The sequence below is a fragment of the Zosterops lateralis genome, assembly GCF_965231275.1.
Source record: "Zosterops lateralis genome assembly, chromosome: 6".
NCBI classification, from domain to species: domain Eukaryota; kingdom Metazoa; phylum Chordata; class Aves; order Passeriformes; family Zosteropidae; genus Zosterops; species Zosterops lateralis.
Genome location: NC_139761.1, coordinates 54,953,305 through 54,979,285, shown reverse-complemented (window position 1 = coordinate 54,979,285; position 25,981 = coordinate 54,953,305). Strand labels below are relative to the sequence as shown.

General features: G+C 42.6%; 1 protein-coding gene across 1 annotated transcript; it reads right to left on the bottom strand.

Moving 5' to 3' along the window:
- Positions 1 to 1,275: 1,275 nt before the first annotated feature.
- Positions 1,276 to 25,608, bottom strand: DKK3 (dickkopf WNT signaling pathway inhibitor 3; the record flags this gene model as incomplete). Its single annotated transcript, XM_083863675.1, has 7 exons — positions 1,276 to 1,844; positions 3,014 to 3,170; positions 5,212 to 5,356; positions 6,665 to 6,757; positions 23,628 to 23,711; positions 24,195 to 24,332; positions 25,456 to 25,608. The coding sequence occupies 7 exons, from the start codon at positions 25,606 to 25,608 to the stop codon at positions 1,601 to 1,603; spliced, it is 1,014 nt and encodes a 337-aa protein (XP_083719801.1). The 3' UTR covers positions 1,276 to 1,600.
- Between the last annotated feature and the right edge of the window lie 373 nt (positions 25,609 to 25,981).

The window sequence follows — 25,981 nt, the reverse complement described above, 5'->3', positions numbered from 1 at the left end:
TTGGCAGCTAAATTCCACTCCAGAGGGAAAGGGGTGTTCAATAACAGAACCTTCAGTTCTTCTTGCACGCTGGCCCACAGTAACCTCAAAATGTTGATGAATCTGGCAGCTGGAGAGGCAGGCATTGCACAGAGGCATTCCCTCATTATTCCTCATCTGACTGTCCCGTGTTGCCTCTTGGCCAACATATGTGAGGTTGCAAGTGGGGGCAAAGGGCGCACAGAGGGAAGTACCATCCTCTAGGTAGGGTACTTCATTAAACTACCATATGCCATAGATACAGACTGCTAAAGTGTCCTTAGAGCTTTTGGAAGAGAAAAAATTACCTATCAAATGAATCGTGAATTTTCTTCAAACTTGGACATTAGGAAAGGCGAAAGTGTAGAGATTAAATCCGGGGATGGCGGCGCCAGGAACTTGAAAGGAGAATACTGTCCATAAGAGGGCAGTATTCACAGACAGTTACTGCTCTCGTGGTTATGTTTTTAAACAGGAAAATTACAGTGGCAACTTAATTCCTTCTCCTTGTATAGATGGGGCTGTCTCTAAAGCACAATAATTTTATTAGGGATAGAAAGGGAGGGTACATCCAGTGAACTCTGAGACAGTGTCTGTGTGTGTGTGTTGGTGTGAGAATGGGTTGTAGAATCCTTAAACCAAAACTCACACAGTTACAATTAAATACCCTCCCTGCTTATGATAATGGCTATTAATTATTCATTTTGCTACCCAAGGAATTTATTGAAAAGCCTTCATACACCAGAAGTGGTGAAAGATGTGCAGACTGGTACCACAGTCTTACATGTGCTTGTGTAATTGGTGCTCTACTATTCCAGACTAGACATGAGCAATAGGGATTATTTGGGAAGAAGCACCATGGAAAGTTACTTGGCTGGAACCTCACATCTTGTTTTACCATGTGCAGCAACAGATGGTGAAATCTGCATACCAGAAAACCATTAATAGTGGAGGACCATGGCAGCAAACTGGTGAGGCAGCTGAGGGGTTTGGGGTCAGATTTTACTCTTAGCTTGCTACTGACTTTTGAAATACCATTTTTTATTTATTATTTTTATCATCTTCTAGGATGGTAAAAATAATCACATCTTGCAAGATGCACATATTTATATCTATGAAGTGTATTAAAAACACAAACTAATTCTAAAGAAAAAAAGTTAAAATTCTTCTAAAAATTCCTTAAAATCTATGACTGCAGCAGTGTCAGAGTAGATAGTTCTTGCCCTAGAGGAATAAAACAACTTTGAACATCTATACTCAAAGGTCACTATTTATGCTTGTGTGTATTTTTTAATGAATACAAGTACTAAGAAGTTTATTTCCAACATACAAGGGGAAAGTACAAATCCAGAAGAGCACTCCTATGGCTCCCATTTGGCAGAAGGTTTGGCCCAGGGACTGAAAGAACTCCACAGTAGCTGGGACATGCAGGTTTGGTGCACAGAGAAGGATGCTCCTTGAAAACCTTGTTTATTGCACTTCTATCCAGCAGTGCGTGTTCAGGGTTCATATAAGCAAGACACTAAACAAACAAACAAACAAACAAAAAATCAAAACAACTAACTAAACTGGTGCTTGGGCTTCAGATTTCATCTCCCAAAACCAGCTCCTGAGCTGAGTCAGGCTCAAGCTTCAGACCTGCTTGGTCCTCCAGACTTTCTAATTCTCTACGCACTTCCTGAATGACACTGCTTTCCTCATAATCAGAGAGGAGATCTTGGGGGATCAAGCTGAGAAAGGGCATCTCATCCATGATCAAGGGATCTTCTTTTTCAGTGTGCTGGGTTTCATTGGCAGACAGCTGACACACGGATGTAGTGCTGTGGCTGTTGGGAAAAGGCACATCTGGTAATACAGTACATCATTTTGTGTTCTTCTGCTGTTTATGAAATTCTCCATTCCCTCCCCACATGAAAAGATGTTAAATGCACAGTGGGTCTGCCCTAGCTAACTTCACAAGCACCTGATTCTCACATGCTTGACAACTGGACAGTCACAAATATGATTTCCACATATAGAGGTCCTAAGAGCACAGAATGTTTGATCCTGGTAAACAAGAGAGCAGTGGCCCTCCAAAAAACAGGAAATAAACGTTATTTGAATCTTCAAACTCAGATAGAAAATTCTGGACAGTTCCGCTACATTCACACCCTAATTAATTTCTGTGTTTCTGTATCCTCATCCTAAACATTGCTGTTCTTACTAAACCTGACATTTGCTGACAGACCTCTCCTGAGGTTAATGGCACATTAACAAAAATTTTGTTGCTGAAAGGATGGGATCAGCTCTGCTTGCTTCCTTAGATGACACTTATGAAACAAAACGTTACCCAATTCCTTTTCAAGCATGAAAAAAATGTAGAAGGAGTTGGACACAGAAAAAAGAAATAATAATCTGCATCTGTATCCCAGCTATGATGTCTTGTTGGAACTTAACATGATGCTGGTAGCGTAGGAGCAAACTTGGAGAATTTATTTCATAGAAAACATAGATTTTCTAAAAATGCTTTGAGCAAAACTGGAACGACCTCACTTTCTGCCAATGAAACTGCTGATGATGCAAATAACTCCTTTTAAAGAAATACTAAAAGTACAACCTATGAAATGTTTGTATTAAAATTCCTTTAACATATCTTAAATTCTAAAGCAAGCAAAAACCTGACGGAAGCCCAGTCTCACATAGAGAGTTAGTGGACAGGGACTGTATGCAGAAAATGGCATTGCAATGATGCATCTCAACAGCTGGTAGCACTTACTGATTAAAAAGCAGTAATTAATTAATCATTAATTCACACACTTAATTCACACTGGATTAGTGTGTTGCCAAACTCAGACACATCTGTATGGGACAAAGAAGAATGTTTTAATTCTACTGATGAGAAAAGCTGTCAAAACCTTTTCTAGGGAGGCAGAACCTATAAGTTCTGTAGCTATTTACCACAGAAACAGACCCCTCAAAAATCCCAAGCAGCCTGTTTGGCAGCTTTGGTTCTCACCTCCGGGGCTGGCAGCTCAAGCCGCTGGCACAGGGGCACTGCTCCAGCACTCCATCGGGCTCCAGGTCCCAGGTGATCAGGTTGAGGAGTCTGTTGGAAGGATCATGGCAGGGCTCACCTTCCTCAGGCAAGGGTGTGCACACAGGAAACAGGAGCTCTGCAGGCCAAAGGAAAGGCATTTTAGGAGAAGCCCTTAGCTGTCTGCTGAACTGGGGTGAGCCCATGTTAAATTCTGCATGCAAGATATAAAAAGTCAGGCTCGGTTTCTTTTTATGTCCCTTTACATGGTAGGGAGCCATAACCACGTTTTTTCCACTAGGTGGGAGTAAGACATTTGAAGTTCATCCTTAATGAGCAAGATCAGCTTGACTCAGAGACTGCTGTCAAGGCAGTGCAGCACAGTTCCATCCCTTGGAGATTCCGAACTCTTCTAATCCCAAGAAAACTAACATTATAGGCAATCCTTTGCAATGAGTAGCATTAATGGTTTCAAATCTGAATAGAGACAAACCTCTCTATCTTAAACTGTTATTTTTCCTATTCCTTTGCAGAGGCTGCAAATACAGAGCAATTGTTCAGAAACTAAAGAGGTTTCAAGAGCTACAACTCAGACATTTAATTTATTTTATCAATTCTGCTGTGGGCAAAGCTGTCTGATGGCATCTGGGGCTTGGCACCCTCGTTTCTACACAGGGCTGAATTTCAGCCTGTGTAAGAAATTATTTAAGAAGGCTGTGTCCTTTGGGTCTCCTCATGTCAGTAACTCCCAGTCTCAGTCTGAAATTCAGTTCTTCCAGATGTTCCTATTGAACCTCCCTTCCTCCTCTTGTCTTCAGTCACCTCATATGGCAGGATAAAATATGAGAATTCCAAATCTAAGTTTTTAAACCAGATTTGGTCAAAAGAGACATCTATGTGTGTCTGCATATACACATACTTGAATGTACATGACCTATCATGTAGTTCTCAATTTCAAAACATTATATATGCTGAGCAGCACATCCTCCACAGTTTACTACACTTTTATATAAAAAACACACTTCTTTATTAGGACAACTATTTGCAATACTCTGGTGATGGAGAAAGGCCTTGAGGTTAGGCCAAACCTGCAAAACTCTAAAGCCCTGCAAAAGCAGACAGCCATAGAGAATAAAAATTGATTGTTATTAATCAATAGCACTATTTTATGTTCTAGTAAGAGTATTCTATTGATATTCATCAATGTTCTTACCTATTGTTATATATATATTAATTAATTTCTTCTGCAAATTTTTAATTCTCTCATTTTTGCTCTATTGTGTGTAAACTTGACATAGAGCTCGGCTATTTTTAAATGCCTAAGACTCTCCCCCTTAGAAATGCACATTTTTGTGCTTCTGCTGCTGGTCTCATCTCTAGTGTGCAACAGGCTTTGCTTTCAGCAGTGTGCAGCCCATCAGGCTGTTTCTCACTCCTAATTCTATCCAAGTTTTCTAATGGAGTTAACCCAGTGCATTCCACAGGCTGAGGGAGAGCAACCTGCTGGTTCTGTAGAGATTTAACCACTTCCCCTGTGTGGGGTTTTTATCTTTTTTCTTCTGTCAGGGATTAAATGCTTGGGAGATGAAGTTTTCATATTTGGACTCAGATGTTTATTAACTCTTATCTATAGTACAGTCTCATGAGAGTTGTGAGTTCTAGCTAACAAAGCACAAAACGGCTCTGTCTCTAACTCTTTCCAAGGCCTTTTAAGAACAAAGTGCCCAATTATGAAATGACACTTAAATTATTTTTAGTTTTAACTCAATAACCAACCACCCTTGGTTTGCAATGTGGATTTTTTCACTCAATTACAATACACCACCCAAACCCATGAGGAAGAAGGTGAAAGAAGAAGAACCACCTAGCCAATGCTGCAAATCCTCCATATTGCCCTATTTATATCACTATACACTAAAATCTTAAATTCTAAGTTTTCCACCATGTGATATCACACACTTCTATTCAACCTCCACACCCATAATTCCAGTGCTATCATTCAATTTTGGAAGCCTCTTCCATGGCTTTAGGTCAAATGTAGTGTTTTCTTGGGGGTCAGTGCCTGTCAGCACAGGAAGCCTAAAGCTCTCAGGTCCCAGGGTTCCAACCCCCCTGGGCTAGAAAGAGCCCCACCCCAAGGCTCCTGCAGGCTGCAGTGGATGGGATGGAGCCCGGAGTACCTTTGTGGAAGGCACAGCAGGTGCCAGGGCTGCAGTCGTGCTGGTTCTCACAGATGGTGCCATTCTCCCCCCGGGAGGTGGATCTCCTGCACTGGCCCCACACGCAGAGCTGCTCCCCACAGCACTCCACGTCCCGAGAGCAGGGCTGCCAAGGGAAAAGGCTGCTCAGGGAGCTGCCACTGCAGCCCTCACTGAGGGTTAGAACACACAGATACACTCACAATTGGGCCCTGGGCCTGAAGACAACATGCACTTTAAATAGATCTCATATTCCCACTGCCCAAGTTCTCAACTGGAGCACACATGGAACTATTGACAGACAGGAACCTCCACAGCAGAGTGGCAGCCCTCCATCCAACCCTGCCTTGCACACTTCCAGGGATACAGGGGCAGCCACACTGTGCCAGGGCCTGCCCACCCTCCCAGGGAAAAATTCTTTCCCAATATCCAATCTAACCTCACCCTCTTTCAATTTAAAGCCATTCCCCCTTATCCTGTCACTACATGCACTTGCAAAATGTCCCTCTCCAGCTCTCTTGCAGCCCCTTTAGGTACTAAAGGTACTTTCTTTAGGTACTGAAATGCTGCTCTAAGCTCTCCATGGGGCCCTCTCTTCTGCAATCAAGGGAAACAAAAATTAATAAGCTAAACATCATCAATGGAGAATGTTACTGATTTTTTTTCCATTGTCAAATGCAGTCAGGAATTCACAATTTGTTCAGAATAATTGTTTTCAAAGAGCAAACCAAAAAAAAAAAAAAAAAACACAACCAAAAATGTCCTACTAAAATCTGTTTTTTAGTTGTAATAAGAACCAGACCTCATTGGTAACCAAGAATCTTTGAAAAAAATCTCTCTGAAAAAAAAATCTCTTTGCAAATCAGAAATGCAAATCTCTAGCTAAAGGTTGCTTTGTCTGACGATTGCCCCAGTATTTCCACTACACATGCCTAAGAAAGCAACCTAATAAAAGCCATGTGTGTCACTTTGTTTCCTTTTTGAGGCAGTTCAATTAATAATACCCAAGAGTTGTGGCAGGTCAGCCTTTCAGCAGCTTTTTCCTGCCTGTGCAAAGCCCTGTCTGGGCAGCCACACAAAATGCATTTCTATTCCAGTGGATCCCACAGGCAGTGCTTAACACAGGGCAAGGAGCAGGACTACACTGGCACTACTAAGAGCTGCTAATTAAGGAGAAAATTAGGATCCTGGTCTTACTTTCTTTATCCTTCAAGTGCTCTGTTGAGAGCTGCAAAGAAAACGTGTGGAGAGGGGTGGGTGTTGGGCCATCCCAACCTTGGTTTTTAATTACTCCACGCTAACATGAAAATTTTTTTACCCTCATGCAGAAAGCTTTGTAGCTTCTTTTCCCTCAATTTTGACCTGCTGATATTAGCAACAATAACTTGCTGAGTTTCTAAAGATCATATGAAATCCCATCTCAGTCAGGACTTACTGTGTGCTGGGGCTTGCAGAGCTGGCATTTGTATTCCAAGGTGGAGAACTGGCAATATTTCCCAGCTTCACAGTCTTCATCAATGATACACTCCTGGGGGAAAGGATGAAAGTGTGATTTGCCAAAATTCATGCCTCATTCAAAGAGGCATGAATTATGGATTATAAGAAGCATAATCAATGAAGAAGCTCTTCATTGATTATACTTCTTATTTGGGAGCAAAGACAAAAAGCTTGCTGGGGTTCTTTGTACAGCCACAGTTGGGTAACAGACCAGTGCCCTCTCCCTGGCTCATCCAAAACCTCTGGCCTTAAATTGCTGGGTGGCTTCACTTTCTGAGGAGAACACTGAGAGTGATGCACTTGTGCACCCTCATGTCTGGTTCACAGGGAGAGGAGTGTTTTCCCATCTAATGGTTACCTCTCAACATTTGTGTGATTAACTCTCTTCTCTATAATGTAATTTTTTTTTTCCCCTCCAGGCTGGAAACAATGTAGTCAACAGAAGAATAAACCATAGCACTGTTCTGAGTCACTCCAGCACTGGTTTATACCATTGTTAGTGGGAAGGAAAAAGGGAAAAAAAGGAAAAGGAAAGGGATTACATAAAAATCCCTGAATTCTCTGAAGTAAGCACTAATCTCACTTGCTGGAGCAGATCATCTGTGCAACCTCTATTGAAAATTCCCACTAAGCTTCTCATTTTCTTCAGCTCTTGTGCAGATCCAGCCTTTTGGGGGGTTCTTGCCCTGTGTGAGGCAAGGCTGCTCTGCAGGAACCTGCCTTGCCTTAGTTACCCCTCCTGGCCACCTGGGATGTTCCCAAGCAGTCTGAATACCCAGAACACAAACACAAAACAGAAGCTCAGCACAGGCTGGGGCCTGACTCTTTTCAACCCCACAACTCGACATTCAGGTTGTGTGTTTGTAATTCAGAAGAAGTAATTTCAGCTGTTTTAAGGAATTAGTATCACCAGGCCTAGGCTGCTATAAATTATCACAATGTTTTTCAACTTCATTATCCCAGTACTGTGTGTGTTCTACTTCTATTTTTCTTCTTTTTTTTTTTTCTTTTTTGCTTTTCTGTTTCTACACAATCAGGTGGCTCAAAATCCAAACATCCAAATGTTGTTATGCAATGTGTTGGAGGTTTTGTGGCTCCAGCCACTTCTCTTCAGCAGCTATGCTCTCCTGGGCCAACTTTCTGTTTGTAGCTTTGTCAGCTGCTTTTATGAACCCCCTGTATAAACCATACCCAGAACAGACTATACTGTTTCATTCCTGTTCCATCCCCTTTCAGGCAAGCAGCCAGGCCTTGCTGTAGTCAGGTTTTCCAAATGTCCTTCTCCACAAAGGAGAAATCTTCCCATGACTGTTTTTAAGCTCATGGAATAACTCTCTCTCTAGCTCTAAAACCACCTAACACCCAAGTTGCAGTTCTCCAGTTGCTGCTTTCTCCTGAATTAATGAGTCCCAAACCAAAAAAACTTTTCCTCTTACTGAATTGTGTCCTACCAGTGCAGACGTTCAGTTTTATGAGGATTTCCAGTCAGGGGAAAAAAAAAACTCTGTGTGGTTTTCTTTCCTGGCATGGCACAGGGTTCCTTTCCTATGTGCTCTGTGAAATTGTGTGCCACCAATTTACCTCACCCAGACACCCACAGTTAATGCAGAACTCAGAAGAGTTTACATGCAGATGTGTAACTGTATATTTTTATTATTATTATTTACTTTTCCTTATTTAATCAAGCAACAGACCTTTTCCAACTCAGCTACCTTTAGATAGAACAGTTGCTGGACAAGGAGCAAACCTGAACACCTTCATCAGCTGCAACAGACTCTGAACAATCCATTTTTTCCCTGGAACTGTGCAAACTAAATTACTTCTCAGAATATTTTGTCATTGCAGGAGCAACTGGGTAAACTGAGGAGAGGGAGTGCTGGCTTCTGATGTGCAGCAGAGCACACAAGCTGAGCAGGTAAGTTACAGAATTTGCCATGCTGATAATGATGTACACCTCTCTGAAATCCATTTTGATGTTACACCAGTTAATGCTGAGGCAAAGGAACAGCCTGTTAGGAAGTGCTGAAGAGTAACACAGAGTGAAAGCAGCATTGCCTGATTATTGATGGGTGCACTGGGACCCATCAACAGCAGAGGCCAGGATGGAGAATCCCATGCCATGTACTGCAAGAACACACTCAGCATCCTGTGGACTCTTATTATAATATTGTGCTCTGCAGCAAGCATCCTGCAGCTCCTGGAAGCTATTTGGGCATTAGGACCTGTTCCAAAATCAACGGGGGAAAAAAAAAAATCCCCACAAAAACCCACCCAACAAAAAAATTAAAATCGTGGAGAAGGTTCCTAAGTCTGCTGAAACAACTGCTGCTGGAAGAAACTTTGGATTTCTTGTCTCTGGTAGATTATGTCAAAGATTATTGCTTCCCCAAAGAATGGTTAGTGTCCATTTTATTTGCAAATAAACCAGTGAGTGATGTTCAGGTGACAGCTGAACGTGGCAGCTCCCAGACACTGGAACAGCTGGGGCCGGACTGTGCAGGTCACAGCTGGTGAGACAAGCTTTGACACAAGCACTTCCCCTCAGGCTTTTGCACACACGTGGAAAGGCATAAAGGAAAAGAGTTTTCTTTCAGTGTGATGTGCCAGCCTGCAGCCCACAGCATCCCCTGGGCCTGGCAGGGATTGCAGGCAGCTCTGTGCTGGCTGCTGAATCCCAAATCTGCTGGAGTGCACCCACCCCATCCTGCTGGGATGGTCCATCCCACCCTGCTGGAGTGCACCCATCCCATCCCATCCCATCCCACCCTGCTGGGGTGCTCCCATCCCACCCTGCTGGGGTGCTCCCATCCCACTGTGAAAAACAAGGTTTACTTTTTTGGTAAAATTTAAAAGATTTAATAAAGAGACAATAGGAGACAGAGCTAAAGGAAAGGGTTAAATGCTTGGGTGCTTGGCATTCAGCTAAGAGCACATATCCCCTTCAGAGATACTCCTTAAATACTTTTTTCATTTTATCAACCTGTTGATATTCACAGACTATTACATGTATTTATATGTTTTTACAAAGTAGTTTACATATTCCAGGAACTATTTTGCATGGCTCTTCTCTGCTTTGTAGAGCATGCATGTTTCTTGGTTGTGGTTTTGGTCCTCCTTTATTATTACCTCTAGTTTGGGCTTTGGTCTGTACTTTTTACAGATGGCAGGTGCTGATAGTTAACATGTCAGGAGCAGGATCCTCACTGTATGTTCACTTGATGTTATCTCAACTAAGCACATAGTTCAATTATAAGCATAACTATATATCTATCCTACTATTATTTCTAAGTTTTGTTAATAGCAGAAATAAAAACTATATTCATACAGCAAAGTTATCCTAACATTATACACATAGTATTCATCTTAATATCTGTGAAAAGCCAATAATATAAGTGTTTCTGTACCTCGCTGTGGCAGTACTTTTACTACTCTGTTTTGCTGATGATATTTCAGTATGCACTGAAATAACTCATTTTGCTCTGATCTTTTCCCCTTTAAGCCTGAATTAAAATCCTAATTGGAGACTAAAACATATTCTGATAATGTCTAACCTTCAAAAGGGACCTGTTGATTTTAAATTCACAACTGGCATTTGATTTATCCATTCCCTCTCCCCACTCACACTCACCCTGCCTCTACATTCTCAGAGGCATTCTCTTCACTACTCATATCTTCAGCCAGTATTTGTCAGGGACTGTCTTGAGTTAGACTTTCTCTCCTGGGATCTTTACTCTTTAGTTTAGAACCCAAGAAAGCAGAGGAAGGCACTGACATGACTTAATATACAACTTTCCTGTGGTTCTCTGCCATGAGAACAGTGAGGTTCAAGCAGGAGAATCCCTTCCCCCTCCTTGTGTAATCTACGTACAAATTTGCTGGCTTATTGTGATCCAGGTAAAGTTTGTGCCTACAAACTTCTGAAGGAGCTGAAGTGAGAGGCAGGACTGTATTCTGCACAGCTGGAAAGCCAAAACAGCCCTTCCAAAGCATTCATTACTAACCCTCTGTGCATTTCAGGTTCCCAAGCCATGAAGTATAGAGGCAAAAATCAGTGCTTTTGGAGAGGTGAGGAAGTTTTGCCAGCAGAAACAGCAGAAACACAGGAAACAAAGCCACTAAAGCGATTGGTGTGACAATTAGCAAATGAGTTTTAGTAATAACCTTAGAAATGCATGGGAGCACCTCTCACTGTATTTCAGGATAACTGTGCTCCAAAAGCTTCTCTGAACAAAAGCCTCTTTACATGTTTATTAAAAACTCCTCATATGAAGCAATTCCCTTTTCAAAAACCTGTAACTCAGGTGAAATCCAGTGTCAACCTCCATAAACCACAGCTACAGATCCTTCCCAAGCAGAGCCAGAGCTCAGCCAGTTGCAGCCCTGAGACAACAACAGTTCCAGCCATGGCTGCAGTGCCATGCTCACACTGGAACAGGCATCCCTCAGCAATGAGTCCTTTTAAGAGTTAAATCCCCTTCTAGGTTTTGTTTCAATTTCTGCAAGTTGTTTCACGCAGGGCTGCTTTCCATTTCTGCAGCAGATGGCAAAAACTGCTGAGTAGTAAGGAAAAAAAAGAAGCATAAAACCTGTTTTATATCCTACATGTATTTAAAAAAAAGGCAGAATTACACAGAATGGAATATTGTTTTATGGAACCTACTACATTAATTTGAAATGCAGTAGCATTCCAGTTCCTAATCTCTCAGTTGTCTAGACAGGGCGCATAATGCATTTGTCTTTAATGAGATATGAATTAACTTGCCCTGAAATACCTCAAAAGCTCTGTAATACTTTCCAGCAGTGCAAACCTCTCACTGCTGTCCTGCCAAGCACACAGCACTCGTAAAATTAGGAACTTCTGTTAAAAAAAAAATTAAAAAATCTCTAAAAAGAGCAGACATGAGCTGCAAGCTGTGTAGGGGGTCACATCCCAGTGCTGTGGGGAAAGCCAGCTCCTTGGGTGGCTGTCCAACAGGAATGTGACTGCTGAGCTCCAAACTAATAAACAACAAAACACAAGTCCCCTGGCTTTGTCTTGAGCTTCTCCATGGAGCTAATCTCATCCGACTCCTTCTCCCCCTCTTCCCAGAAACATTTTATTTGGAAAAGCTTTATTTCTGGTTCTCCACATGACACAATATAAATGGAGGCAAAATATGTCTACATGACACAACTGAAGGTGGCCTGAAGGCACTTGAGCTTGGCTTTAGGTACCCAAAGCAGCACAGCTATGTTAGCCTTAACATGCTGCCAAAAAGGGAATTATTGAGGCAGGCTGTGACCCCCAATAAACTGCTCAGCACCAGTGTAAGAACTGAATCCCTTTCTACACCACCTGCTCATTCCCACCACACAAACAGGGATCCTGTCACTGATCAGACCCTTGTGCAGTTAATGCTCAGTGTCAAAAGAGGAAATAATTAAAATATCATCCATCACTTCAAGAACAGACTCCAATGAAAGAAGAAACTACACCCAAAAAAACCCAAAGAAACAAAACCAAAAAAAATTCCTGGCAAATAGCTCAGAATAATGAAAAAAATGGTGCGTAGGTGCTCTCTCAGATCATGCTCTTCTCACTCTTGGTCAAAATCTCTCTGTATGGCTTGCAATAATTTAATAGCAGGTCACTCTGCAGAAGCAGGACTACAACTTCTGCAAATGCTCCCATGTAGGAAACACAGAGCTCATTTCAATCTATTCTGCAATGGTGTCAAAGTGGGCATATGAGAAGAACTGTTCTAATTTAATAGAAAACCCCCATAAATTATATATCTGACATGTAATTAATTTAGTCTGGAAACTACGAGCTATCTAAGTAGGAAAGGAGAAAAGGACTGTGACTATGCATATATATATATATATATATAATATATATATATATATAAAATGAGGTCAAAATACTGATGCATGTTTATATACAAAGTTTTCCTAATGAGTTTGAAATTAATGGTCCTAACAGAGAAATGCATCTACCTGTGAATCTGTTGATGGGAGAACAACCTTTTGGGTTGCTGATGGGAGAACAAGCTGGTTGTTGATGGTCTCTGACAACCAGGAGATGTGTCTAAACACTCGTGGTCTGAGAGATCCTGGGTTTTATTCCAAATGTCCTGAGCTCCAGCAGCAGCTGTGGAGCCACTGCAGGGCTGTGCCACAAAGCTCTGAAGTGCCAGGATTTGTGAGCAGCAGTGATCAGATCACACAGAGACACAGCTTTGAGGCTGTGATGTTCCCCAGGAGCCGAGTTTTATTGCAGGCTGCTCTTGTCAATTGGCAGCCACAAAGTTTCTGTGATTCACTACTGAACTATGTCAGTTTTGCAAATTTGTAAAAGCAAAACAAGGCAGAGTAGGATGTGAAACAGCTGGGTGAAAAGAAAAGCCTTTGAAAACAAAATTTCTGTACTTAATGGCTGCTGGCTAATTTTCATCACTGAATTAAGAGTAGCACACTGAGAGGAAGATGTTGACCTGTGCCCCATCCCTCACTGAACTGATTTCAAACTCTGAATCTTATGGGCTTTGTTCTGATATAACATACTTTTTTTGGTAGTCTAGGGTTTCAACAGACTTATTAATTCTGTTTAAGGTGCCAGCCAAAGATAATAATACTGGAACAGAAGGACATTGCTAAGGATCCACATGCAATGGATTTTGCCCATGGCAGAGCTGACAGTGTAAGATTGCTTTTACTATAGAAGAAATTGAACAGTTCATTTTCCATGAGCTGTAGATGGAAGAAGAAGGGGTTTGAATTACAGCAACAGATAAATCATCTCCAGCACTTGAGGATTTTGAGAACATGAGATCCATGTCTGCCTAAGGATGGAACAGGCATTTGGGTCATAGGTGTTGACTTTTTGAAGCTTTATCAAGACCTCCTCTTTGGGGCATTTGTTGGGATTACAAAAGAGCCTCTTTTATTTTATTCTTCCCTTAATTTAATTTTCCATCTGAAATCATGTGCCTAGAGGATATCAACAACATGAGATGATGACTATTCATGAATATTTGCCCCATTTCCCAAACAAACACAAATGAAGAAGAAATGAAGAAGGGTCTTCAGCACATTCTTTTTGTCCTTCCAAAAGGGACATAAGAATATGAATGTATTGCAGATTTCCACCATGTATGATGTCCAAGACAAACACCTACCAGGGGACCAAAACTTTCCCTTGCTGACAGCTGTAAGATATCTTGGACCCAGGGAAAAAAAAACCCATTATGGTTCCCCTTTGCCTGACAGCATGATGTCAAACTCCCTGCATGCCCTAAGATACTGCTGCTCCCCCTGGACTTTCTAAGGGAAGAGGTTTGAGGGATTCCTCATGTGATATCAATTTATGAGCAGGCTCTGAGTCATTTCCAGACAGAATAATGAGTAAACAAACACAGAATTCCCACCTCACCCCGTGTGCCTTTAGCACGGTCATGCTGTACTATAATACATTAATTACTGCCTGGAAGGGAGAAGGGGACTTGCTGTGAAGGTGAGGATGAGCACAGGTAGGACAGGTGAGGGGGCTCTCTGTGTCAGCTGCAGAGGTGAAGAGCCACGAGCTGGCAGCTGATGCAGCCACCAGTGTGGTGTCCCTCAGTGCTGTCAGTGACTCAGCCCCTCACAGGCCAGGCAGACACTCACTCCACAGGAGAAGCCAAATTGCTCCTTGTGAATCCCACGGGAGGAAGGGCAATGTTGAGGCTCACTCAGCTGACACAGGAATGCATTTCCCAAGGCATTGTGTTTCAAACCACCATTCTACAGAGCTTTTTTTCTTTCTTTCTTACGTTTGCCAAACTTTTGATGAAACAGAACTAAACAGAAACAACTTCAATTCACCACTTCCCTTCAATTTCCATGGTTTAGCTTGATCATAGTGCCAACCACCACCAAGCTGGACTGGTGGCACCTCACACCTTTTCCTGACTCTACACAAATGCACAGCAAGCTGAGCAACCACTGATCACATCCCTCCTCTCTCCTCCTACTCACTGGCATAAAACGAGTATCATTCTACAGATTTTGTAGAACCTAACCCTCCTCAAGTCCAAGCAAAGGTTAGATAAGACTTAGGCTCATCATATATGGAATGATGTGTTATTGGGCCAACCTCCCAGCCACAGCACATTCTGCCACCTTACCTGTGTCAACATAAATGTAACCAGCTTTAACCCACTTATCTGCATCCTCTGTGTCTATCTCAACCTTTCCAAGATTATAATAGAGGAAAATAAAAGACATAAAGACAAAATATCACTGCTACACCAGTGCTGTAGCCTGTATTTCCTAAAGCCTTAGCTACTGTTGTTACCCTTCCAGCTAAGGCTTGCTGCTTAATTAGATAACATGGTTTCAGCTAAAACCTCAAATAAACAGCTGCTGGAGCCAATGAATTGAGTCATATAATCAAAACCAGTGGAAAAAAATTCTCATTTGCCTTAAAGCTTTTCCTCTCATGATTAATTTGCTGCATGTGTATGGCAAAAGGAAAGAAACACTGCTGATGAACCTTTAATAAAGAAAATCCATACTATGATCTCTTAACAGATGTCACTAGATCATGGAATTGCCACCAGCCCACATAAAAGATTCGCTCTCCTGAATGGATGTTACCTTAAAGAGAAGACAAAAAAACCCCAAAACATTCTCTTAGAATAAACAGGTTGATCTAGGAGAGGCAGAAAGTAAAATCATTCCTGATTTGTTTTTATAGCCCCCTACAACATGGGCATGATCTATAAAATACCACTGCACAGCCTTGGATCCCCAAACTCAGTGTGTTATGAGTGGGAAAACTGAACCTAACCCATGGGAAAGGCAAATCCCCTCCCTCTGACCTGCAGTGCTCCCTTCCCAGGGCTTGTTGGCCCAAGAGTTGTGGCAACCAGCATGCATGTAAGGGAGAAGCAGGAAGCTTCACTCCTCCCTGCAAATGGAAAACTTCAGGCAAGGCAGGGCTTTATTCCCACAGCCAACAAGAATTCTGAGAGCTTCAGAAGTGGTACATGGACACTGGGGAGGCACTGGCTGAAGAGAGAGTTCTGTACCCTTCAGGAGAACTCTCTGCTTCACCAATCTGCTCCCACCAACCATGTGCTGATGCCTTAAGTTTTAGCTTTCATGTATTTCACATTCTGTGCTGCCCAGGGGTGCAGTTCTGAGCCTCATATTAAGTGTCAGTCAGCTCTTCACAGAGCAGGGACACAAAACAAATCCTTTTCCTGCTGAAGACCAAGGACAACTTTCAGCCCCAAAAGCACAAACAAGGGTGGGCTGGAGGGAGGAACAAGAAGGATGGGACCTCACAACCTGAAGCTGGAATTGGACAATTAAACCCCAATATGCAAATGGACCAAAACTTATAAAAAAGACTTCATGACCATTTGTCCATTTTGTGACCATTTTGGATCTACCTTGGGTGTAGCCTTGGTCAGGTCCTGTCCTGCCCCAAATGTATCCTGGAGATCTTTCAATAAATCCCTACTTTATTCTCTGGCTCTGCCCAGTCTCTGTTCCAGGTCAGCCTTCCCAAGGCATCAATGCCCAGAGCATTGAATCAATTCTAGGCACTGTCACTGTATCACAGCAGTAGCTCTGTTTTGTTGAGCAGAAATTTGTCACAAGAAAAGCTTTCTCTCTTCAGTATTTAGCTACTCAAAGGGTAATAATCCAGATAGAGAAAAACAGTGAGGTGGCCTCTTCAGCCAACTTGATAAGAATATTCTTTTTCTTTGGGGTTTAGCTGGAATAGAAATGCCACATTACAGCACATGAGGATCTGGCAAATTGCTAAACAATTCTAAATACAGGCATTGACTGGAATTGCTAACAAAGACTTCTGGAATATCTATTAGTACTACATAATTTTGTTTCCCTAACTCGACAGAAAAAAAAATCCAAATAACAAAACAAAACACAACCTAAACTAAGCTAGACTAACAGGAAATATGAGAGGAATCCTAATCACTCCTTAAGTACTTTTTTTCATTACTAACCAAGTAGATTTACTGAAGTTATCTGAACTACTTCATATTCACACTGATACAAACAAGAGCAGGATTTGATACCCTTAATTAGGAGTAACCCTTTTGCCTGGAAATCTAAGCCACCATTTAAGAGAAAGAAGAAAAAAAAGAAAAAAAAAAAAAAAAAAAGAAAAAAAAGACACTGATCTGTGTTCTCTGATGTGGCTGGTTGTGTTTTCAGCCAGAACACCTGCCTGGCTTGCCTCACCTCTCAGCAAAAGGCACCTTGTTTCTCCTGCCCCTGAATAGGTCCAGCAGCTGCTCCCAGTGCTCAGGGTCACAGCTGAGTGTGGCTGCTGCAGCCCTGCAGGTTACACAAGCCCCTGGTGCCTGTGCAGACTGTGCACTCCTGCTGCCCTCTGTGCACCCAAAACTGCCCACACAGCCTTCTCAGAGAGAAAACCAGCCCAGCAAACTAAGATGTGCACACTGAGGAGTGTGTCAGGTAATTGCAGGGATTTCCCACCTTCCTCCTCAGAGAAGTTCCTTTGTACAGGATCAGACTTGACACTTGTATTTCAAACTCCTTCTGGCAGGTCTTTCCACCCACTGGGGATAACATTCAGATTTTTTTGGCTGTAGCCCAGTGAACATCAGTCAAAACCACTGGGTTTAGATACACTGTGACTGACAATAAGGTCATCCTGTCATCCATGACCTAAATTAAATCTCTTAATAGCTTTTGCATCACTAAGGAGCATTTGCTACTTGTGGAGTTATCTATGAAGTCTCAGAGACATGCACACAGTCCATCACATTTTTCATACAAGATTAAGTCCCTCTCTACAACAAGATGCACAGCCTGAAAACACTCCAGATTGATAAAAGCAACTCAGAATGCCAATTGAACAATCCTTCTCATCTTTATCTAAAGCCTCTTTCCCTTTGCACCCTTCTCTGCATCATTTTCTACTCCAACAAACACTGGCTACTTGTCCTCATGAGCTACTCACACTTGCCCCAAAGCTTCATATTCTACATTGCCAAGACCAAAACTAAAAAGGGAACAAAAAAAAAGGAGGTTCAGTAAAACATTAAGAATTGGTTATGAATGTCTAACCATGCCTGTCTGAGGAGCCATGGCTCTCTAAAACAAGCACAGTTTGCCTTATCTGCTCCTCCACCAAGGATTACCTAAAGGGTGTGTGTTGTGCAGAAAAGAACTGCACTAGTCCAGTGATTAATGGAGCAGAGCAGGCTGGACAGCTAAGAGAAAACTTAGCAAACCTAGAATACCAGGGAATTGAATTATTAAATATACAAAACCTACCAGATTTAGATATTATGTGATTTTTTTTGGCTGGACACAGACCTGGATTTCAACCCAGGAATGCACTTACTGTGTCTATTGATAGTTTAAGGCAGCTGAGTGCATGTCATCAGGGAATAAAGGTTCTGTGAAAAAAAGCAACAAAGGAATTGGACCCAAATACAGACTGCCCAAAACAAGTGTCCTCCCTGAGACATAAGGCAGCAGAAGCCAACACCAAGATGCTGCATTTTCAGATTTCTGCCACTGACTCCTCTCCTGCAGTGCTGCTGATGGAAAAATTGCAATTTCCACTCCATTGATTCTTCCTTCTCAAATTTCCAAAGCTTCCTTCCTATAGAGCACTGGTAGGAACTCCTCTCCCTGGAGAAGTGTGAGCCTCAAAGTGAGCAGCTCCAGAACCTGTGGCTGAGAACAGGTTTGGTGACATCACACACACGGTGCCCAAACAGGAACCAAGCGCTTACTTTGGCAGTTCCGGATACCAGCAGAGAAAGTGGGAGCCTGAAGAGCTGCAGCTTAACCATTTAAACCACTGTTTTTTCTCTAGGAAAGTGGGAAATGGAAAACTGTTTTCTTTCTTTTTAGCACTTTATTCCTAGAGTAAAGAGAAAGGCTGAGAAAAGATTGAAATGAGGCTGTTTTAAAAGGAGTGCCATCTGTTCTGTCTGTACAGAGAAAGCAGAACCTGCCAGGTCAGCTTGTAAAGGCTGTTTCACAGAGTTACTTTGACCTGGGCTGTGTAACCAAAGGGAAGGCACAGCCCTGCCCTTAACAGCCTCCACCACCATGTGCAAGCAAAAGAAAGGAGCCTGTTCCACAGAGCCAAAGTGAAATGAGATATGCATTCTGTTGTTCCAGTTCCCTGGTTCACCCTCCCTAGACACCAGCATCATTAAAAATCTTTTTCAAAAATGAGAATTGGAAGCTAACAGATACATTTCTATTAAAATTTTGGAAAAAAACCAAACAAACACAAAAACAACCTAGCTAAAAAGAGGCATTGCTTTTTTAAAAATATTATTTATCATATTACTAGAGACAAGGAAAAAAAGCTCAGGTACACTACCTTTGAATTAGGAGAGCTTATAATAGAAGAAAGAGTAAAATACTGCTCTGAATGGAAGTGAGAAGGAATGAAATTAACTCTTTTTGTAGCAAACCTTAACGGTACCAATTTTGCTTCCTTTTATTTTTCACCCTTGCTTTCCCTTGGTTAGCCTAATGTGTCACAACTGACACAGGTCTAGCCAACAGGCTAGAAAAGATTGTGATTTTCACAGGATAATGAGAAATGCTGTTATCTTTGCTGTGCTCTGTGCTTGAACTTTCAACTGAAAATACTCTGTTAATTTGCAAGCCACCCAATGCTCCCTGGAGAAGTAAATTACAGAGTATTTGAGCCTTAAATCCAGGAACAAATGGATGCCAAGCCTTCCACAGATTTTATGCTCATCCAGCTCCCTCTTGCCTGTGTTTGGCCCCTATAAAGACACAAGAGTGCTGGACTGAAGCCTGACACCTACAGGGGTGACAGCCAGCCCTCAGTGAGACCTGAGAAAGGGAATGTGAGCCCAGGAATGCCCACAGGACCTCCCAGTAATGCAGCACCTCTGAGGAACTGGGCTGCACTGCCAGAAATGGCAATGAGCCCAACACTGCCCTTCTGGGGATTCAAAACACCCACAGCCACAAAAGCACTGTCACAGGAGACGGTGATGCCTTAAGTTTTAGCTTTCATGTATTTCACATTCTGTGCTGCCCAGGGGTGCAGTTCTGAGCTTCATATTAACTGTTAGTAAGTTCTCTTCACAGAGCAGGGAGACAAAACAAATCCTTTTCCTGCTGAAGAACAAGAACAACTTTCAGACCCAAAAGCACAAACAAGGGTGGGCTGGAGGGAGGAACAAGAAGGATGGGACCTCAAAACCTGGAGCTGGAATTGGACAATTAAACCCCAATATGCAAATGGACCAAAACTTATAAAAGTATGAGATCTCGTGACTGTTTGTCCATTTTGTGACCATTTTGGGTCCACCTTGGGTGTAGCTCTGGCCAGGCTCCTGTCCTGCCCAAGGTGTATCCTAAAGGCCTTTCAATAAATCCCTACTTTATTCTCCAGCTCTGCCCAGTCTCTGTTTCAGGTCAGCCTTCCCAAGGCATCACCATCAGCAGCAGAGAGCAGCCTGAGGAGAATGCTGCTGGGATGCAGAGCCAGGAGGAAACAGCCTGGAAGGAAAAGTCTGTGTGTGGAGGATTTTCCCTCGTGTATCTGCACTTTATGTATGTGTACATGCTTACAAAGATTTATTTCTGTGCACTATTTGTGTGTGTATTGGTTCCTGCTTCAGCAGGACAAGTACTGTGATCTAAAATGCAGGCACAACCTCTTTTCTACAAAGCTGCTTCTCCAGTGCTGGATTTCTCATTCCAGCCAAGAAGTGGATTTATTATTGCAATGCAGACACATCTTTGCCTTCTTGTGAAGCTTTTGTATCATCTCTCAAAGCCCAAAGATGTCACATGAAAAACTTTCAGTGATTTCAGAGGCTTATAACTCAGCAGAGAAAATAAATGTAAACTGAGGAGATGTAGGGTTCCAGTAATCACAAATTACTGCAGTAACAAATTACACAGAGTTTAAATTTCAGAGCAGGTGGTTTGTGAAGGTGCTTGGAAAAATTCTTTTTACCACCCAAATTTGCACATAAAGTGCAGGAGCTGTGGGAATCCTTAACTTTTATAAGGTAAGCCTATAAACTGAGCCTGTGAAACCAGTGGAATCACTCTCCCACCACCTGCTGTTCTGTGAAATCTGTGGCCTGGAGAGTGACAGGGACACGTCACAGTGTCACACAAAACTCCAGGTGTGAAAATTTGTGTACATAAAAATGACCTAAGGGCCTAGTGCAAAGTCTGCAACTCATTTCCCAACACTTCTACCTTAAGTTTGCAGATCTAAGCAACAGTGCCTTTTAATTTAGACAAAATTTTTCTTCCACTTCACAGATCTCTCCACAGCACCACTTTTTTCCTTGCTGCAACCCAAACCTTCCAATTCTTAATTGCATTACTCCCACAACATTTCTTCACCCTTGTAATAGCAGAAGTGATTCATATTCCTCCTTAATATTTAAAGCTTGCAAGCATTCTCAGATGTGCTCCTGTTTGGCATCTCTCAGTCACATCAATTTCACACTCTCCTTAAACAAGGGCCAAGTACATCTGTGGGCTGCTTTTCCTCTAAGCTGGCAGCCTCTAAATAAGGTGTTTGTATGCTGGAACCCTGAGAGCTGAGAGTTTTAGGCTTTCTGTGCTGACAGGCACTGACCCCCAAGAAAACATCTGAGGCCATGGAAAAGGCTTCCAAAATTGAGTGACAGCACTGGGATTATGGGTGTGGAGTTTGAACAGAAGTGTGTAATATTTCATAGTGGAAAACTTAGAGTTAAGGTTTTAGAATATAGTAATATATATAAAGCAACACGGAGGATTTAGGGCATACGGTAGTCTTTCTTTTTCACCTTCTTCTTCATGGGTTTGGGTGTAATTGGGTGGAAAAATCCACATTGCAAGCCAAGGGTGGTTGGTTATTGGGTTAAAAGTTAAAAACTTTAGCTGTCATTTCATAATTGGACAGTTTGTGCTTAAAAGACCTTGGAAAGAGATAGAGACAGAGACACTTTCTACTTCGTTAGCTAGAACTCACAACTTGTGAGACTGTACTACAGATCTGAGTAAACATCTGAGTCCGAAAACCAAAATCTGTCTCCCGAATGTTTAATCCTGGCTCTGACAAGAAAAAAAGATAAAAAACCCCACCCTTGTACCATGGGCATGCTGAAAGCTCAGAATGAGTGTGAGGGAGGAAATAAGCACTGACAACTGCAGCTCTGTGGCAGCAGCTGCTGCAGGGGGTGTTGGTGAACAATGGGGCTTAAGGGGCTTAAGGGACGAGGGGTGGACGGGACCAGCCCTGGCTGCTCTTGCTTCAGAGCTGCACGAAGGCTGCCACCACAAAACATGACAAAAATCTCTATTCAGCCCTCAAATCCTTCAGCTGGAGCACCAGGAGCAGTGAGAGAGAGTTCTGGATGCAGCACTGGCTCGGTCAGTGAGGCAAACTCCCCATATGGAAAATGCAGCTGTACCTTGATATATGAAGCTTATAAGGAACTTTGTATGAACCCTGGAGAAAGTTAATTTAGAAATAATTTCTACAGCTGTGAAAAATGATTAGACACCACAGGCAAGCCAAATACTTTATGAAACACCACTAAGTGTTGTGTTGCAGTGCTAAGAAGGTTATAAAGTTTGCCTTTGTACACTGGGTTTGAAGATGATGATCCCGTTTGCTTGGAAAAAAACCCATTTGGATTGCCTTCATTGCACATAATTTCATTATTAAAAAGCACTGTGTAGGAGGTTAACACTTTGGATAGAGTCAGCTGTAGTTTAGAATAGTTACATAGTTTTGAATAGAATCTATTCTATACCTTGAGTTTTCATTTCAGCTACAAGCTTTGCCAAATACTAAAAAAAATCCAAAACAGTAAAGTTGCTTGTGTGTGCTATATTTTGCTACTTGCCATTTCCAAACTTAAATAACAGTATAAAAACATAAGCTGCAAGAGGGAAAACTTTAGAAAAGAGGCACTAATTTTGGGTTCTGTGCCCATTAAAAATCGGAACTACTGACATCATTTTTCCATAATTATATTTATAAAATAATTTCCATAATTATACTTATAAAGTAGTTACAGAGCTGCTTCTGTGAAAGAACTGGAGGTAAGCTACTCTAAAAAAAAGCCAGGGCATGTTGAAGTAAATCATACCACAAACTATGCCAGATGAAGCCAGCTATCAGAGGAAACCTGGCAAGCCCAGTCTTAGTGAGAGCACAGGAAAGAATCCACTTTGGTAAGACTATAACCAAAGAAAATCCATTTTTTAAAGTAATGGTATGTGCTGAATTTCTCATGTGACTGCTGATGTCTAGCAAATGTGCCTCTGCTTGCAAGACTCCAGTAAAGAATATTCTTGATCTTTTAAACTCCTTTGAGAGTCCTTAAATAACCATATTTTGAGGGGAGGAGAATTTATTGTCCCATCTTTCTCCCTTCTCCTCAAAGTGACATTTCATAACTAGTTGTCCATCACTGTGTTAGGCTGAAAAGCAAATAGAGCCATATGTTGTTCCAAAGATTCCTCATAAATCAGTGATTTGGGGTTATTTTCAGCTGTTAAAATCTATAAAGCATTTTTTTTTTAATGGAAGACAAGGTCACTGTTATACTAAGGACTTACCCACACCCACTGAAAAGGGTTGTATAACTATCCTTGGTATTTAATATTTACATTTGACAAACAAATTGAATATTCAAACATCAATTAACCACAGCATTGAAACTCTGTTTCCAAGTCATAATATTCCTAAGTTAAACTACTTTAAAAACACAAACATTTTTCACTGCTTAGCCCAGTGGTTTTGTGTGTTTCAAAACATTGCAGAATTTTGTTAGGTGAACTCTGTCACAATCTTCCGACCTAGGAACCCAAAGTATTTGTTTGATTTTCAAAAGGAAAGAAGTGTGCTCACTTACATGATTCCTTTTGCTTTCTCCATCTCTTATGGACGTAATAACTGTCTCAGAAAAAACTGTTGATCCCGTTTTATTATCTGTAACCTGATACAGGAAAAGAACCAAACATCAAACTATAGTTTTTATTAACCCTTTATTACTCTCAGTCCTACATCCTGCAATAATTAACCCACTCCCACCCCCTCTTTTTTCCCATTTTGCTGTCACTCTTAATAAACCCTAATCTGAGGGGGAAAGTAGATGACAGAGCTGCCTCCTTGTCTATTTAAAATAACACTGTAAAGAAGCCAACTGAGCAGGAGATGGTGGGGTTTTCATTCCCCATGTAATAGCTGTAGCTGTGTCCTATTTTTAGCAGGCCCTTTCTCCAAAATAAATTGTTATTTCACACTAACCCTTCCTGGCAGGTATCCTTAACTAGGCAAGCACAGAAGATACAATCAAACCCCAAAGTAACTACCATCATCACAATTTATTTTGTGAATAAACATGTAAAACTGGGGGGCTTTTTTTTGCAGAAAAGGTGTGTAAGAATGGAGAGCTCACCGTATACAAATTTTCCCATACCTTATCAATTTCTTGATGAGTCTGAACAGTTCTGTTGCCCACTCTGGTTTCTGTGTTGGACTCGTTATGGTAGTTGGGAGGCAAGTCTTCAAAGCTCACTTCTGACAGCTTTTTTGCCCCTTCCTCTTCAGCCTCCATCTGCCAAATTAAAAAAATAAAACTAAACCAAACAACTGAAAATTAGCAAGAATGTCACAAAAGAGACTCAAAAAAGAAACAAAAGCCCCTTGAAGTCAACACAGGCAGCCCTACAGATATCCAGGATTTAATTCTCTTATTTCAGTTCCTGCTGTCTCTGTGGGATGCAGAAGGGTGTGAATCCTGTAAACAAGCAAGAGTAAATCATGTCCTTTTATTTGCAGCCACTGTAAAAGAGCTGGGAGGCCACAAGTTCAACCAGGATGAACAACAGGATTTTTCCCACGACAAAACCTCTCCTTTTGGTGTGTCTGTTTATCTTAAATAACAGCTGCAAATCTTTCTAAGCACAAACCATTTATCTCCTAAGACTCTGCTCAAACAATTCACACTTTGTGCTGCACACAGACCATTCCTCAATCCAGAATTGTAGAGTAAAAAAGGCAGAAATTCTGATTGCATCCTTCACCCTCTTGGCAGCATTGTAAAGAATGGTTTGTCCCAATGTGTTTGCAGTCTAAATGAAGTGGGTAACAGAGGGAGATTTCAGCAAACATGCAGATGATGCAGATGACAGCAAAAGTTCAGAAATTATCTAATTATAACAAACCTATAGCAAACCCAGGTCTGTTCTCCAGCAGGTTGTCAGTTAAAGGTTTTTGTAGACTAAGTAGTTTCAAATGAGAGGAAAAGAGAACTTGAAAGGAAGACTCTTAACAGGCAGGGCAATAAAAAGCGCACAGAAAGGGGAGGGCAGGGACAAGGTGTTTTGACAGCCATACGAGGCAACAGCTTTGGGTCTGCTCTCAATTCCTGCCTTTGAAAGGGCTCCTGTGCGATCCTGGGGCAGCGATTTGGGATCGAGACAGGCAATCACACCACAAGCAAAGCTGCTTCTCCACGCATTTTCAGGACCGAAAATCCCGGTTTGGGATGCCCTGGCGCGCTTTCAGCTCCCGCCGCACAAAGACAATCCCGCAACTCTTCCCTGCCCTCCTGCCCCGGCCCCGCACCGCCCCCTCCTCACTCGGGGCTGCAGCCGGACCGTCCCCTGCCCAGCCCGGGATGCTCCGAGCAGGGGGGGATACGGGAGAAAAGAGGCCACCCCCCTGGCTCCCCTCACCTCCTGCACGGCGTTGCGCAGCTTGTGCTGCGTGTCCTCCATCAGCGCCTCCACCTCCCGCAGCATCTCGCCCAGGCTGGCCGCCCTCCGCCGGGCACACAGCGGTGCGCTCAGCGCGGCCACCAGCGCGGCCAGCAGCGCCCAGCGCCGCATCCCGCCGCCCGTCACCGCTGTCCCCGCCGTCCCCGAGCTCCCCGCCGTGTCCCCGAGCCGCTGCCGCTCCCCGCTCAGCGCCGGCGGGCGGGGCCGGGCCGGGAGGAGCGCGGCGGGAGGAGCCGCAGCCCCCGCCCTGCCAGCGGGGAGGATGCTCAGAGAGAGAAGGAGGGGGTGCTGAGAGAAGGAGGGGATGCTGAGAGAAGGGGGAGATGCTGAGGGACAGGAGGGGATGCTGAGAGAGAGAAGGAGGGGATGCTGAGAGAAGGGGATGCTGAGAGAAGGAGGGGATGCTGAGAGAAGGAGGGGATGCTGAGAGAAGGAGATGCTGAGAGAAGGAGGGGATGCTGAGAGAAGGAGGGGATGCTGAGAG